Below are 15,548 nucleotides of genomic sequence, written 5' to 3' on the forward strand. Positions count from 1 at the left end.
TGCTGATTAATATTTTGCCTGGTGTCCCTTTGCGCGTTTTTTTTTATCAAATAGAGTAGTTGCCATCATAATCTATCTGTTACAAGTCGCAAGCAGAAACCATCTGTTTTAATCCAGCGAGACTATATTGCAAATTAGCACAAGTTTAATAGATTTTTTGGATCTTTTTCAAGTGCCAGGGTTGTTCAGTTTGTGTTGTCTACCGACATAAAAGAAGAGTCCACCTTCCTTCAATTTCGTTTTTTTGTACATATAGATATACCAGAAGAAGAATAAGTGTTGCGATGGTTACTATCAAAACTGTTTACCTGGCGTAGTTTTGCTCATTCAGTGACATGGTCTGTCATTGACTGAAATATTAGGACGACAGTGTAAATTAATTGATAATCATTTCATAGGTTGCGAATATTCCCATCTTGAATATGAATAAAGCTGACGGAAACAATTCACTTCTGTAACAAAATAAAGACTGGTAGAAATCCTCATGCAAATCTTCACGTTGGGTCAGTTGTCACCCCCTTCAATTAGGGATACATAAACAAACATCTAAAATGTACCACCAATAATGATAGTGTGAGCAGTATGAGAGTAATGCATTAAATATTGTCATTAGTTGGCCTATAAAAAATCATCTATTTCTAATATCTTGCAAATATATGGTTATTAATTGCCTAACTGTTATTGTATATTTATAATATCTTGCAAATGCAATGTACTCCCAGGGCGCGAATTAAAAGGTAAAGTATCGTCATCCCCTTACAGCTTTGGTGTGCGCGAATGAAGGGCTGACACAAAACCACAGCAGCAACGCATCTCCCACTGTATTACCATTCAACGCTCATGTCAAACCGAGGTGAAAAGTTGAGCAAGTTTGAACTTAGTGGAATGATGCAAAAGGAGGTTGTTTCCTGTCTGTCAGTCATGCTAAAGTTTGAAAATTTTCCGCTTGTGCAATTCCACACTTAATGGCTACATTATATATTTTAACATCTCAGTATTATTGATTTGTCGATATGAAACATTTCTCGTTTAATCCTCAAAGTTCAGTTTCAAAAAATCGATTTTTGCTTCAATGTATCCTAAACGGGTTGAGCTATGTCTAAGCGGCAAATGTGAACTGTGTATAGTATAAATCTGTTAATCCACTATTATTTCACAAACCTAATTAAAAAAAATGCTGTCCAAAGCTGTTTTGAAGTTTTTTCAATACATCCCATTCCCATTTCTGTTCCATAATTTCCATCCAAAGGGTGATTTTCCCGATAAAAATCCATATACCCTGAAACTGTTTCACTCTCTAGAAGGCATGACATATTTATTTAATTCAGTTTCCAATCTGATTATCTCTAATCCGGCGTATGATTACAAATCGCAATATTATATATTGATTTGATTTTTTAATTTGCGTAATGTTATGCATTAGGATTAGGATATAAACATAATGCTTCAAATCAGTATGAGTTACCGTTGTAATGTTATGTCGAAAGAAGCTTCAGCAGAAAAGCAGATTGATGGGAAAGAGGTTTATCAGCATATTATCGCAGTGAGATTTGACTTTTACCCGGGTGTAATATTCATAAAGTATGGCGTTCCATAGTTTTTTAAGGAATAATTCATTTTAGATATATGTCAAATTTTAGTGATGAGAAAGCGCGTGTAAATATCGTTTCCCTCTACCTTAAATTAAAAATTTATATTTCTGATCTAAATTACTATGTTACACGTTTGACTTGTTGGGCACAAAGTGTACCGATTATATTATGATTGCATTTTTCTTCCTGTTGTTATGAAAACATTGCGTTTCTATTTGATTACTGGACTAATTGATTTGAAATTTCCAGTGGTTAAAGATTGTTGTTGTCGCTAGGATGCTATTTATTGCTTTTATTTATTTCAAAAATGTCTGTGGGTTATATGGGATTTTTTTTTGTATGCGTTAATGTCATTAAAATTAATTATTGCGCACCTGGCGGTTCTACGTTCTCGTTCGTCGATCTCTGGTAATCAAACGAAGTAGGGAAGACTACAGTACCGGTAGTCTACTGTAAAAGATTTGTATCTTGTTATACTTTTAAATATATAGTAATTTATAAGGTCAAGAAGGGTTGATCGTTACCTCAACAATTAACTTAATTAATATTACAACATTGATAACTCGTGAAGATGTGCTAAATAAGATCTTTGTCTGGAATAACTGATTTAGTGTACGCGAAATAGACACAAGGATCGTTGTGCTAAATTCTCGTTGTTGTTGTTAGCCTTGTTGTTGGTGCCGGGAAGAAATCGCTTTTCTGCCTACGGAATTACGGAACAATCGATTTTAAAATTTCCGTACTTGAAGATGGTTGAAGCCGCTAGAGTGCTATAAATTTTTTTCAAATTTTCTCTGAGTCATATGAGCTCGATAATTTACCGAAATATTTTTGTTTCAAACGGAACACTTTTTATTTCACAGTGCACACTACAGATTTTCTACTTTATGCCATGCCTAAATGTCTACGCTTTTCTTATGAATAATCCTTCAAAAATATCATCTGATAAATTGCCATATTTATTGCGATATGATAATGCACAACAGGCAAAAGTTCAGCCAATTATTTCACAAGTTCATGCTCGGGCCATGGTTGAAGTTCGTCAGGAGAAAGACTTCCGTGTTCCGCTTTTATTCCAAGTACTTATCCTCTCGTCATCGTTAGCATATATCCGTTCTGACTGCTGTTCGATATAACAAATACAATTCACTCATTCTATGTTAGACTGTGCATTCGAATGAATCAGTTCAGCTTCGAGCCGTTGTGGTTAATGATGAGATGCAGGCTGACTCGATTGAAACAGCCGGTAAAATAGTCAACTTATTCGTATTCAATTTGCCGGCTTTCAATTTTCAAAGAATCGAATGGGACCTAAACTTTACCAGAACCTGTTGCTGTATAAATATTCTGCAATGCTAGATACTAGTGTATATTGGATGTTTATTGCAATAGTCTTACCAACCTTATTTCAACTTCCAAAAACAATGCATATTCGTTGATTGACCTAATTGTTAAACGGGTGCTTACCATATTTCTGAAGCACAAAAATCGGGACGGCGCGGATTGGAAAAGCCAACTTTGATTCGATTACAGGGACTTAGTAATAGTTTTAACGTTTCTCATATCATTGTAGGTAGATTACGGGCATCAAAATCAGCTGTGAATACTATTAAAATATGCTCTATTGGTCTTCGCTTCAAATAATGGAAATTGTTCAACTCATTAGATAACTTGCACTAGTGAAGTGAGACGCAAAACAGTGGTGAATCGGCTGCCTCCGTTAAAAAAATTGTAATAGTACTAAATAGAAAAATTATTTATGACTGAATTACTGCAAAATTGGGGCATTTAAGTTTATCGCTGGGACAATGGAAAACATGCTAAAACAGGGACTGTCCCGGCTAAAACGGGATGTATGGTAAGCCTAGCATTAGATACACTCATCTCTTTTACTTTTCTAATGAAGCAGTCGTGAGAAATTATAAATTGTCTAAACTCATTAATTTTGTTAATTACTTCGAATGGAAAAAAAATCTCAGGCAGGTTTTTCTGTAAAATTTTTCTTGATTGCTCGAGTTGAGTTTACCGATTAGGATATCCATGACAAGGTGGTACAGTGCTAGCTTTATGGAGATGTCCACTGGCTGATGTTTTGAAAATTATCTATGATCGTATTCATATCGGTCTTCTAAACCAGCTTTATAAATTTTGTCGTTGCGCTATTTAACTTGACGTCAATTCATATATCGTTCGTTTATTTATGAGTTGTTGTCGAATTAAGGAAAAAAATGAACATAGATCATGTGGAATAATATGTTTTTGTTTGTCTTTGGCGTTTTATTATATACGTTGTTGACGCGAATGTAGACCTTTATTGTAACGTTATACAATCCGTGTGAGAGGTAGTGAGAAATGTACACGTGATATAGTGATACGATAGATAGCAGAAATTGTATTGGTAAAATAATATAGAGAAAATTAGATATATTCGAGTAAGTATGATTAAACGTCGCTTATGAATAGTGTAACGACCTTATCATTACTTTAACTTGGTATGTTAACTCAGGGAGTGCCCTTTTGCCAAGTGCGTTCTCTGTGCTTTCAGAATATTACCTTTATTTCGTGGCTATGAACGAATTTTGCCGTTTTGAAGTGTTGGCTTGAATACTTTTAGGTATTTCTGACATCGCTGTTGCATGGGACCTGCAAAGCACTCTGTGCATTAGCCACCAGGGAATGTCCTTGTTATTTAAACCCTGGAGCATCATAAACTTAGGCTATAGCCAGGGCCGGATTTGGACGATTAGAGGCCCCTAGGCTATTGCATTTGGGAGGCCCCCTATTGCAATTACATCATAAACGCTCTATGTAATATATTGTGACGTCAAACTAAGGATTTCCTGTATCCTGAAATTTAGTATGACGGAATAAATATATTTTCAAATTGCGTGAAATACGAAATTTTAGTTTAAGGCAAAATAATATGTTAATCACTCAGGTAGATTGGATAATAACTTAAGTTTTGAAGCACTTTAGGAAACTGGAGGCTGTTGTAATACGGTGCCAGAAAACCTGACATCATATCACCGGTTTCAAATCGCCAAAGGTGACATGACCTGATAAATGAAGCAATAATGATAAATAAATTTATCATTCAATTTCTTTCAAATGAACAGGTCTGTGATAAAAAAGCTCCGAAAATAGTGAAATATATGATAAAACAAAAGAGCTAGAGTTTTGCAAACTTTGCCTTGTGGTAAATTCGGCATTCTATTGCATTCGAACACACATGTCAATAAATTTAGAAACGCTATTGAGTATCAGAAATGTGCATCGTTAATTGAAAGGTCGCGATTTCTGGTCAATACGAACGTCCTGTCATGGGACCTATTCCCACGTCAGGTTTTACTTTATTAATTTTTCTGCTAAGAATAATGAGATACAGAATAGAGAGTATTAGTAATCCTGTCAATGATAACCAGTAATTAGATTGTCTGCCTATGTCGCGGTGCTGCTGTCGCTAGGAGTTATTTTGATCATTCATAAGAGTAATTGGCCGCAGAGTAGAAAATAACGCGAACGCAAGTTTGTTGTGCAGTCCCGCACAGTAAATCAGAGGTTTATCAGACAATTCGTGCCATTTTCAACATCAATTTCAACATCTTTCACTGCTATAGTGTACTGTATAGAATTGTGTATAGGGTATGTCGGTTCAATTTTACTGTCTTTCCAAGGTTATAAAAATAAAATTGTCTTGATTTATTGCATTTTGAAATATTATTATCGACTCTCTTGTCTCTTCTTCTCTCTGAACCTCTGACTACTAAAAAAGACTCGGTTGGATGCGGGTTCTAATCCGTTTACCGTGCACCTAAACCTAAAGTATATAATATTCACTACTACTTCGTGAATTCACGTCCACTTCCCCACAACTGATGTGACAAATTACGCAGAGAATGCGGCATCAGATCCATTTCAATTAATCTAAATAAATAAATCAACTGCAGTAGCTTCTTACGTGTGAGTGGCTGCGTGTTCCAAGCCGCATTGCTTGAGGAAATATTGTGAAATCGTTCATATGAACGAGGAAACGCTTTATCTTTTCCAATGATGGAAGATATTTCTCCGTAAAAAGACATATTATGACTCATTTAGTCTTCAGTCTGGGACAGTTTTATTTATTGAAGGTTTACGTAGCTTCCATACTTCACTTGGTCTTGTAAACTCAATTCAGAATGTTTTTATTTTGAGAAACTATTTTCGTTTTGGTTCGATGTTCATGAAACTCATATACGCTATCTGAGAGCATAAATGCAAGGAATAGTTAGAATTGTTAAAGAAAATCCGGATATTATCATTAGGACAATAAAGAGCTTTTTTGTCAAATGAATTTGTAAGCGGTATTATGTAGCGTAATAAAAGAGATTGCTTTTAATGACGTCGTTGGGTCTTATCAACCTATTCAACGAGTATGGAATTCATGTTTACCTAAATCGCTTAGCAAAGTTTACTTAACCGGACTCTGTGTCTATCGCGTTTAAAATTCCATACCTACGATAGTTCTACTTTTTGTCTGGGAATGAACCCAGTGAGTTTGTACATTTCAGTCAATTCTCACTCTTTAGCGATCTCTTGCAAAGTTGTAAAGAGAAAGGGATTTTTTATTATAGTATGAAATTGCCATCAAAGATACTTTTTGCTTAGTGGTGTTGAAAGTGAGTTGATTGTAAGGAATAGTTGCGCTGTGGATCAGCGATGAGTTGTTCTACATCATCAAAAATAAGCCAAACTCGAGCCTAACTTGGAAGTACAAAATATAAAGACAGCATGCAGTCTGAGATGTATAAATTGGCCATAACATTGTCAAATTGTCGTTCAGCCGCACTGCTGTTATCATGATCGTTTCTGGACGGAATCGCGACCAAGCCCTGCTGTCTGTCTAAACTTGCTAATCTGCATATCGGTAACCTAATTAAATCTAAGATATACGGGAGAGTGCATTTGTTAGATACAATTAACATCAATGAAGTATAAAATTTACTTAAAAATTCATTGGCATCAAAGTTTTTCAGCTTTTTATTATGATATTTTATGCAGATATTAGCTCCTAACGGTAGCTTCATTCATTGTTAGTTTCCTTCATGGATTGCTAATCTCTAGATGTTACTGTTACGTCACAGTGCTTAAATTATATCCGATAAATAAAATTATGGAAGATAACAAAGAAGGACTTTCGGTCAGACGAGGGAGCTGTGTCAGAAGCTTGCGACCTATTCTATCTCCAAAACCTTGGACAAATTTGTCGCAATTCGGAGAAAAAAGAACTGCCTCCTATAATTTTGATTTAAGGCCGAGTTTGAATTCGTCGCCAGCGAGAGAACGAAAACATTCTTGGAGAGACGACCCATCTTTGAACGTTCATTTGGAGGCTGATATCGGTACCAGAACACAACCAAGGGGCATAAAGTCGAAAAGCTGGGCGGCAGGACCGGTATCACCAATTATCAGAAACAGGCCTTACCGGAAAATAAGCGCACCACTGCGTATACCGAATTCATACACTGACAACCATCCAAAGCCTGGACTACTTGTAAACGGGTCTAGAAGCGAACGAATAACATCACAAAACGTAGATAACTTTGGAATTTTTGAGAGAGACAAAAATGCATTAATAACTCGGAAAAGTAAACCATCAGATCAAAAACGTATCCGTCCAAAAGGGCGACATCACGGTTCAGAAAGTCGATTTCGAAGGCGAAAAAGCTTTGAAGATAGAATCCATAATAACGGACGTTACGACTCGAGTTCGGAGGAAGAACAGAAGCAGATTTCACACAGAGATCGGAAATTTTCAAGTTCGTCAACTCCGAGTTCCAACCTAGCGGTATCTCTTGCAGAAGAATTGAATTCTCCGGTTTTGCAGAAAAAGCTGCAACGAGCCATTGCTAGAAGATCGAACAGCGAGAATAATTTTATTCGACAGACGAGGAAAATACGAGTAGAGGGTTGCATGTACAAGTTGACAATGGGTAAGTTTTATTTCTTCATATTTCTGAATAGATGCCTTATTTTTTGTTCCTAACATTTATCGCTTGCATGACATTGCTAACTTATATTAACCTATATAAGATTCAAATTACGAAGATCTTACAGGCGGATCTTTATAATTACTAAAAAAACTATGCGATAGAAGGTGACTGGAGCTCAAGGCTCTGAAGCTTGTGCGCAATTTGATTCGACTCCGTTCTAACGAACCCGGGAAATAATTAGGGCTGAGCATTTCCGAATTCCTGATGATTTCAGTATCAAATCGAATATTTTTTTGAATCGAACTTCGAATACTTGGAAGATTGGTAATTGTTTATAAATTTTTTATTGTGATGGGTCATCCAGACATAGAATCCGCCACTCAGACAGTTTGCTGAGGGTTCACCACACACAATAAAAAACATGTTTCATCAACAACTCACTATGAAAAAGAGTCTTATGTTAGTTTAAATTTAAAAAGATATGACCTCAAACAAAAAGAAATGACGGTTCACCTCGACCTTTGGCGAACAAAAAAAAACAAGATGGTGGCGATTCTAAATTTTCGTTTCTACCGATTCGAATCACTTAATATTCGATTCGAAATTCCCGGCCCTAAAAATAATAAAGAGAACATCATAAAGAGACGCTTAGAACAAACCGTTTAGTTTTTCTTACCAATTAGTCTTTATTGGTTTACGATAGTGGGCAGTTATAGAGGCGACTGAAGTAATTTATACATAATTATAGTGGGTTGGAGGCAGTGCTGCATACTACATATCCATAAAGTATGGTCAGAGAAAAAGTCCTTTTAACCATTAGAATAAGTGGAATTTTTTTCAAATTCGTTTAACTATTTCCGACCGGAAGATGTCTCGTTTTGCTTTTTGGGGGTTGGTAAGACAATCATGTTTTTTTTTTCAATATTGTACTGTATCGGTATATGTGAACCGGGCCACTTGAATGTCCATAATGTTACTATACTTCGAAACATGATGCTTCGATAAAAGTTTATATAAAGTTATTCCTATATTATTAGTTTATTAGATATATTGGAATAAACAGCGTGATTTTTTGACCTCACTGCAAATTCGGTTCATTCGGTATTCATGTATGATCCCCAAGCTAAAAAGAAAACAAGAAATATGAAACTATTGTAATATATGGACGCCAATTGTTTCAAAGAAAAGCTCGTCTCATAACAGTTCTTTGTGTCATTGTGTATTATCCATAGGATTGGTAAGGAAAATGATAATATTATGGAACTTCCCTGGCTGTGCTATCAGTAAAGTTCAGTGTATATTCTGTTATTTTCTTGTTACTGCAGTACGAGAACTTAAAAATTATTGTCCTTCACTTCAGTAAATCCGATGCATTCGTATTTTGCTTGTTATGCAGAGAAGAGAGCACTCGTTTTAGCAATTTCTCTTGACAAGTTCGCCAGTGTTTTTACCATAAAATGTTACTAATTTCACACATTTTCTGATATAAAGGTTTGCTCATGATATTTGGCTATGTAAAGCGAGTAGCAGATTCGTCATCTGAGGGAATATGCCTAGTTCACTGATTGTATTATCGATTGTAACAGAGCTTATGAGAAGTATATTTGTATCTATGAAATAGTCGATTTACCTCAAAGCAGAGAAAATAAATAAAGACCAGTGAGGGTGTAACGATCTGTAGGAAAAGTATATTTTGATCAATTGGACCTCGGATGACCGCAGTTAAGAATACAATTTCATTTAAATTGATCCGGTTGAATTAGCGATTTGTTATTGTGATGTCATAGTGACTTTCATAACGGATATAATGTACAGTGTATGTATAAAATCCAGTTAGAATTTCAATTTTGTTATGAAGTAAGTTCTCAATATATCTTGATTAACCAGGTTTGTCAGTGTTTCTTTAACTTGTTTTACCACATTAAATGCACTCATATACAACAATCTATATATGGTATCGATAAAATCCCTTCGCAATTGACGTTTGACTCCATAAACAACCCTGTAGGCAATATCAAAATTTTTGGTATTTCAAGCATGAATGTATCTAGCTTTGTTTTATCGTATTATACTCGACATACTGACTGAAAACTTTTTAGTAAATAATGTTGCTGTGAGTGCACTCCAATGACGAGTAAACGAACTCTTCGCGAAAACAAGTCTTTGGTACTTTAAATGGGATTTATCCACTCGATAGCAATTCTTAGAAAGGTTAAATAATATGACCGACGGAAGCGGAAGACCTTGCATTTACGGCACATCTATAAAAACTTAGCAAATTCTGCACATTGAGAAGGTTATTCGTTAGCAGTAGGTTGGAAATGATTCATTCTTTCCTGGTATAACACATCGTCACAATTGATCATTGTTCAGTGGATTCAAAGAATTGAGCTAAATGGAAGTGGAAATTAGCATCAGTGTTTAGCATTACACCTTTTGCACCGTTGCTACGCGGAAGCTGCGGAAGCAACGTGATGGTTATAATATGGTGGCGGACTGTTTACTCAATTTGTATGCCATGGACATAACCATCATCATATATGGCCCAGACTGAAAGAATGTTTATTTTTGACTCAATACATGGTTATTTCTAATCCAACCAGAACTAATAGTGGCCCGATGTACTCTGTTCTATCTTCCTTTGCCGTTACAATTTTGATTTTGAGTGAAATCACGATTCGGTCATTGGGTTCATTACAAAATCCAGTTCCTATTCACCAATGTAAAGGTCGTTTTATATTGTCTATGGACTAATTACAAGCGGCATAGGAAAATTTAGATAATCCCTTTTTATGAAATGATTTTTTTGAATTGAATATCGAATTTGAATAGACGTTTTTGATTCTGTTTTAGCCTCACCAGCACACACTGGTTATATCTTTGAAATAAGCTACAAAGTTTTGCGCAGCAAAATCAATCAATGTTTCGCAACACCACGCACTCAGAAATTTTCAATCATCCTGCTTCAGACACACATAAGTTATTCTTGTAACGTTTCGATTGACGAAAGTCAGACAAGTAAACAGATATTTTCAACAATGATATAGGTCAGAGCTTACATGTTGTTTTAAACATCGATGATAGCTTAAATTCAGATACCTAGTTATTGCTACTTAGGTTAACGGAATTGTAAGTGAGTCGGGGTCAGGGACAGGGTTAGAAATGAGAATATAAACACCGTGAACGATGTTTGAAGATTGTATGTATTGTTTCATTGAGAAAGATTTATGATAAAATTGTAGGATAAAATTGGTAATCGTATACGATTCTAGTAAAAAGAAGAAGTATGACACATTTAGTTTAATGATTCAATCGAAAAAAACGACGGTTATTCGCTTGTTATGTGTCCATTTAACGCCATGGTCTAATATGTATTACGTGAGCATTGCTGTGTATTGTATCCCATTATTTCTAACAATATATAGTCGATATTGATTTCAAAACTGATTCAATATGAATTATTCTTTACACGACATAAATTGACCTGGTTTCCTTTACCGAATCAAGTTAACTTCTCGAGCGTTTTTAAAAGTGTTTATGCTAATGCAATTTCGTTGCCCGCAAATTGGATTAATCATTTTTGGCTTCAAGTCCGAATTCGTAAATAATTTTAACTATTTTGAAAGGTTATACATCAAAATTATCTCTTTTGCTATACTGATAAGGTCATAATTCATAAAACTACTAAATACGATCATGCTTGATCATGCTCGCCAATGTCGATGATATAAGAATGATTTATATGTAGTTGAATAATCATGAAATACTAATCGTGACTAAATAAATGAATAAATAAGTAAAATGAAAATAAAATCTGCTAAATAAAATTTGGCAGTTTTATAATGTTGACGCTTTATGAATAGATTTGTAATTGGGAGTGGAATTTTATTAAATATCCTTAAATATCAAATTATTTTGATATTTATTTTGTATCAATACCTTGAAAGTTAAGTTAAACTTTACTGCTTTTTATACTATCTGAATAATTGAATTGTAATTTTTCTTTTCGCTAACCTTTCATAAAGAGGGCCGCACCGTACATTTTATTTTGTTGTATTTCATCATTGCGCAATATTTGTACATGGAATTGATACGCCGCATTCATATTGATTTTAAGGCCTGTTACAACTTTCACAAATCAATCAATGGAAAATGGTAGTTTATTTTAATATGTGGTCTTTATGAAGCAATTATGACGAAACTATTCCTCTCTTTACAATCCGTCTCCAATCAATATATAATTACAAACGGAAGATATGAGTGCGGCGTTGTAGAGTTTGCTTCCGGAGTTTACTATTGTATAGTTTAGGCAAAAATATATCAGTAGTTTAAACGAGTTTGTCAACCATTTGGTATTCCAGTAATTTGGTTTAAAAACGTATATTTTGGTTTCGAATTTGACTGCCAAAGAGGCCAACATTATAAATCAACCCTTTGCTCTGAAATTACGTCTGAGGCAGATCTTTTACTCTTACGGTATTATTCACTAGCTGTACAACTTTATTCTTTCACCCTTGGCAGAATTGGCAGTAGTCTTTATATTGGAAAAAATTCTACCAGAAGCAGATAATTAACTAATAGCAGGTTGAATTTCGTGACCAAATTTTTTAATACATTGAGATTTATAAACAGCCATTTATGCGTCACCAATATGTCATAGTTATATACACGGCTATAAACAAAAATTAGAATTATTGATATTTATGCGTAACCATATAAATAAATTCATACACATCTTCTAATGTATAAACAAAATATGGCCGACATACATAAACTACATGTCCGTGGGCAATTTAACAAGGTAAGTAGGCTTTAAATACTTTTCAAAATCATGTAAAACTCAATTGCATTCGGTATTGTTTTGATTTCATTGGCATCAGTTCACCCGAGCATACACATTGTTATGATATTTTTTTGACTCAGTTGACATACTGTTACATCAAATTTTCATAGTAATTTACGTAATTTTTTTACCTCATCTTCATTCACACGATGGAATTTGTCAAAAGCATAGGTGCGTGGTTTTAATCACTAGTTTTTCAGAAGTACCAGTAAAGCGTTAATGTATCGTTTTTGTTTTTTATGTTTTGCCAAATTCATTTTCCTATTCATGTATTTCTGGAATTTTTTCAGATTTTTTACGCTTTATAAACAGGAGCGCATTATGTCTAATGCAATTGTCACATTTGAAACGATAATTTAACACAGATTGAATTACTTGAAAATCTGATGTAACTTATGCGTTTTTTTTAATGCAAGCTAAACGAATTTACATTATGCAAGAATTTTTGCGACAATGGGCCCAAAGACGTTACTGTATGTTTATTGATCAGTGATATATGTATTGCGTCGAAAGTTCATTAATTTTGCAAAACGACGCTTAAATTTAGCCACGCTTAGCTTCGGAATATAATATGCAGCTGAACGCCGGATACTGTGGCAGCGTGCCATCGTGTTAACGGCGCTTAACGATGTATGCACGTAGACTAAAACAGTTCACTGTTTGTTCGAAATTTAGGATTTAGAAATGAAAGCGTTCAGCAGTCGTATGTATTTTAGGATGCTTAAAATCACCATAGAATAGGAAAGGCCATGTTATGGCCAAGGAAGACGATTTCTCTGGGCCAGAAAACTACTTTGTTCTCGATTAGAGTTGAATATAAAGCTGATTTAGCCCAGTGACTGTAGAATTAGTTTCCTATGGGGCGCCATTTGCCGTTTCCAACGTATAAATGGTGTGGCAAACTCATGTGTTGAGTTGAGTTACTTTCGTACTGGAGTGGTTCATTCGAAGAAAATTTTGAGTGTTTTATTATTCGATAAGTGAGTACACTAGTTGCACATTTTTACATTAACATCAGTATAGGGCTTGGCACTGCTTACTTTTATACCATAAATTCAGAGTTATGCTTACGATTGAAATTATCGAACAATTCTACAATATTACTTTAGTTTTACTTTTTTTTTAAACTAGTCTATTTTTGAATACACAGTTCAAATTCTGTCAACAAATTGAAAAAACCGCAAGTATTTCCGGAAGGCAGTCGATAAACAGCCATATGTTTACGGTTTAGACTAAAGCTCATAATATCCTATAGTCATTGCTTCCATACATAGCATTATTTTCATTGAAATATTTGTATTCCTAGTTACTTTCGTTGTGTATACAAAAGTAACTTCTTAGTATACACTAGACGTTTGTCAAACATTGCTTCTGTGTGAATTTTAAAAAAAATTTGATTTACCCTCAAGCAACATTCACAAAAAAAAATTTTAGAACTTAAGAATAGACGTATCCAATATTATACAATACAGGGAACCTATTATTTTTGTGTTTGTATATATATATATTCAGAACGCGACGGCCTCACTCTAGTTCGTTCGGATTGCAAACTTTCCGACTGCTCTTATGTGTAGTTAATCTCTCGGGTATGATGAAAACAATAAAATCTATATGGTGTAATCGATTTACTACTGACATTCAAACGTAGCAATGAAACTATTCGTTGTGTAGACTCATTTTTGGACAAGAAATTGTTTTTTTTTGATTTATTGTTGTTCATGGCGGATTTCTTGTTGTCTTTGTTATTATTGTTAGTGGTTCCAAAAATCGCTTTTCTCGGCAAATAACTCGATTTCCAAATTTCCGGTTTTTGAGGATGGAAGAATTGCGAGAACGCTTTCGAATTATTTATGGTTCCAAATTTTGTACTCTAATACCCCCGGCTATCTAAGATCTAAGCATATAATCTATTCATATCATAATGTTGATGAATTACGATTTTCAAAATTCCCTTAAAAATATATAGATTTATTCTAAGCGCTTGGATTATTTTTGAAGCGAAGAACGCCAATCGCTAACGATTAAAATCCAATTGATCAAATTTTCTTAATGAAGCGTTAAATTGAAAAGACTGATGGAATTAAATGTTATTTATTTGAGGCTTATTATAAAATCAATCTTTTTGATTACGCTTACACTCATATGCACTGGATTGGGATATTTTTAGGTCGTTTTAGTTTTTAAGGATTGTTGGAAGATAGTGTATATGATATGGAGATTATTTTAGTATTGAGCATAGATGGGTAGGCGTTTTATTGAATTGTTTTTGTTTGATAGCCATGACAGAATAGCTGCAATGCAAAAAAGTTCTAAGAAAATAATTTTCCTTTTTTTATTGCATTCTTCGTTTTGTTGGAAAGAAGATAATGTTATTTTTTTTTTCAAAAATTGTTTAACGTACTTATGCTTAGACATATGACGTTTACGGTGCAACAGGTGAAATCACAAACTTTTTTTCCTTTAATCAACAAATGCACAACTTGTACGTACGCATCAACCAAGTAAACGGTGATTTTAGGATTGCACTATAGTTAATGCAATCTGTTATCAATGGTTATATTGTAGGATTTGAATGGTTTGAAACAGGGAGGGATTAATATTTATATGTAGTAGGTGAGGCTAGTCAGTAAGATTATAAGTATAAGATGCACACAAATTAAGTGTTTTTCACATTTTTACTCGTGTAATAGTTAATTCCATTTCTTCATTCAAATCTGTCGCAGTATTTTACATACCGTAATATATTCGTAGAATAGAATTATTGCCAACACGGAAATATTGAGAAGGCTTTTGTCAATGTGAAAAACCAATTCACGAAGATGGCGGCGGCTCCGTTTGCACGGAACCCCATACACATGCACCAGAGTAAAAAACGTAAATTGGCGAGTGACAATGGAACCACGGACTTTATTTTCAAAGGTAATTTCAGTAGATGTTGACTGTATTAGACTGTTTTAGAGTCTGTGTGTATCTTTTATGGTAAACATAACATAACTCAATTGGCCAGCTATTTTTTTTATGGTCTCAACACACTAAATCAAGAATGATTGTTGCAAGCTAAAAATGTATATGATTAACATAGATGTGCTGAAATAAGTTCACTTGAATCTAGTAAACATGTAATAAACGTATTTTTCTACCGTT

General features: G+C 34.4%; 1 protein-coding gene across 3 annotated transcripts in view; it reads left to right on the plus strand.

The window, feature by feature from the left end:
* Positions 1–6,635: 6,635 nt before the first annotated feature.
* LOC120345829 (dual specificity calcium/calmodulin-dependent 3',5'-cyclic nucleotide phosphodiesterase 1A-like) overlaps positions 6,636–15,548 on the plus strand; it is a 29,655-nt gene continuing 20,742 nt past the window's right edge. Inside the window, exon 1 of one of the 3 annotated variants that reach the window (XM_039415389.2) lies at positions 6,636–7,561. In XM_039415389.2, coding sequence (XP_039271323.2) covers positions 6,742–7,561 — 820 coding nt within the window. In that variant the 5' untranslated portion in view covers positions 6,636–6,741. Of the gene's footprint in view, positions 7,562–12,231; positions 12,363–15,121; positions 15,324–15,548 lie in introns of those variants that run through there. The other 2 variants (XM_039415439.2, XM_039415406.2) reach the window with 2 other exon arrangements.

The sequence above is a fragment of the Styela clava genome, chromosome 1 (genome assembly GCF_964204865.1).
Source record: "Styela clava chromosome 1, kaStyClav1.hap1.2, whole genome shotgun sequence".
Classification (NCBI taxonomy): domain Eukaryota; kingdom Metazoa; phylum Chordata; class Ascidiacea; order Stolidobranchia; family Styelidae; genus Styela; species Styela clava.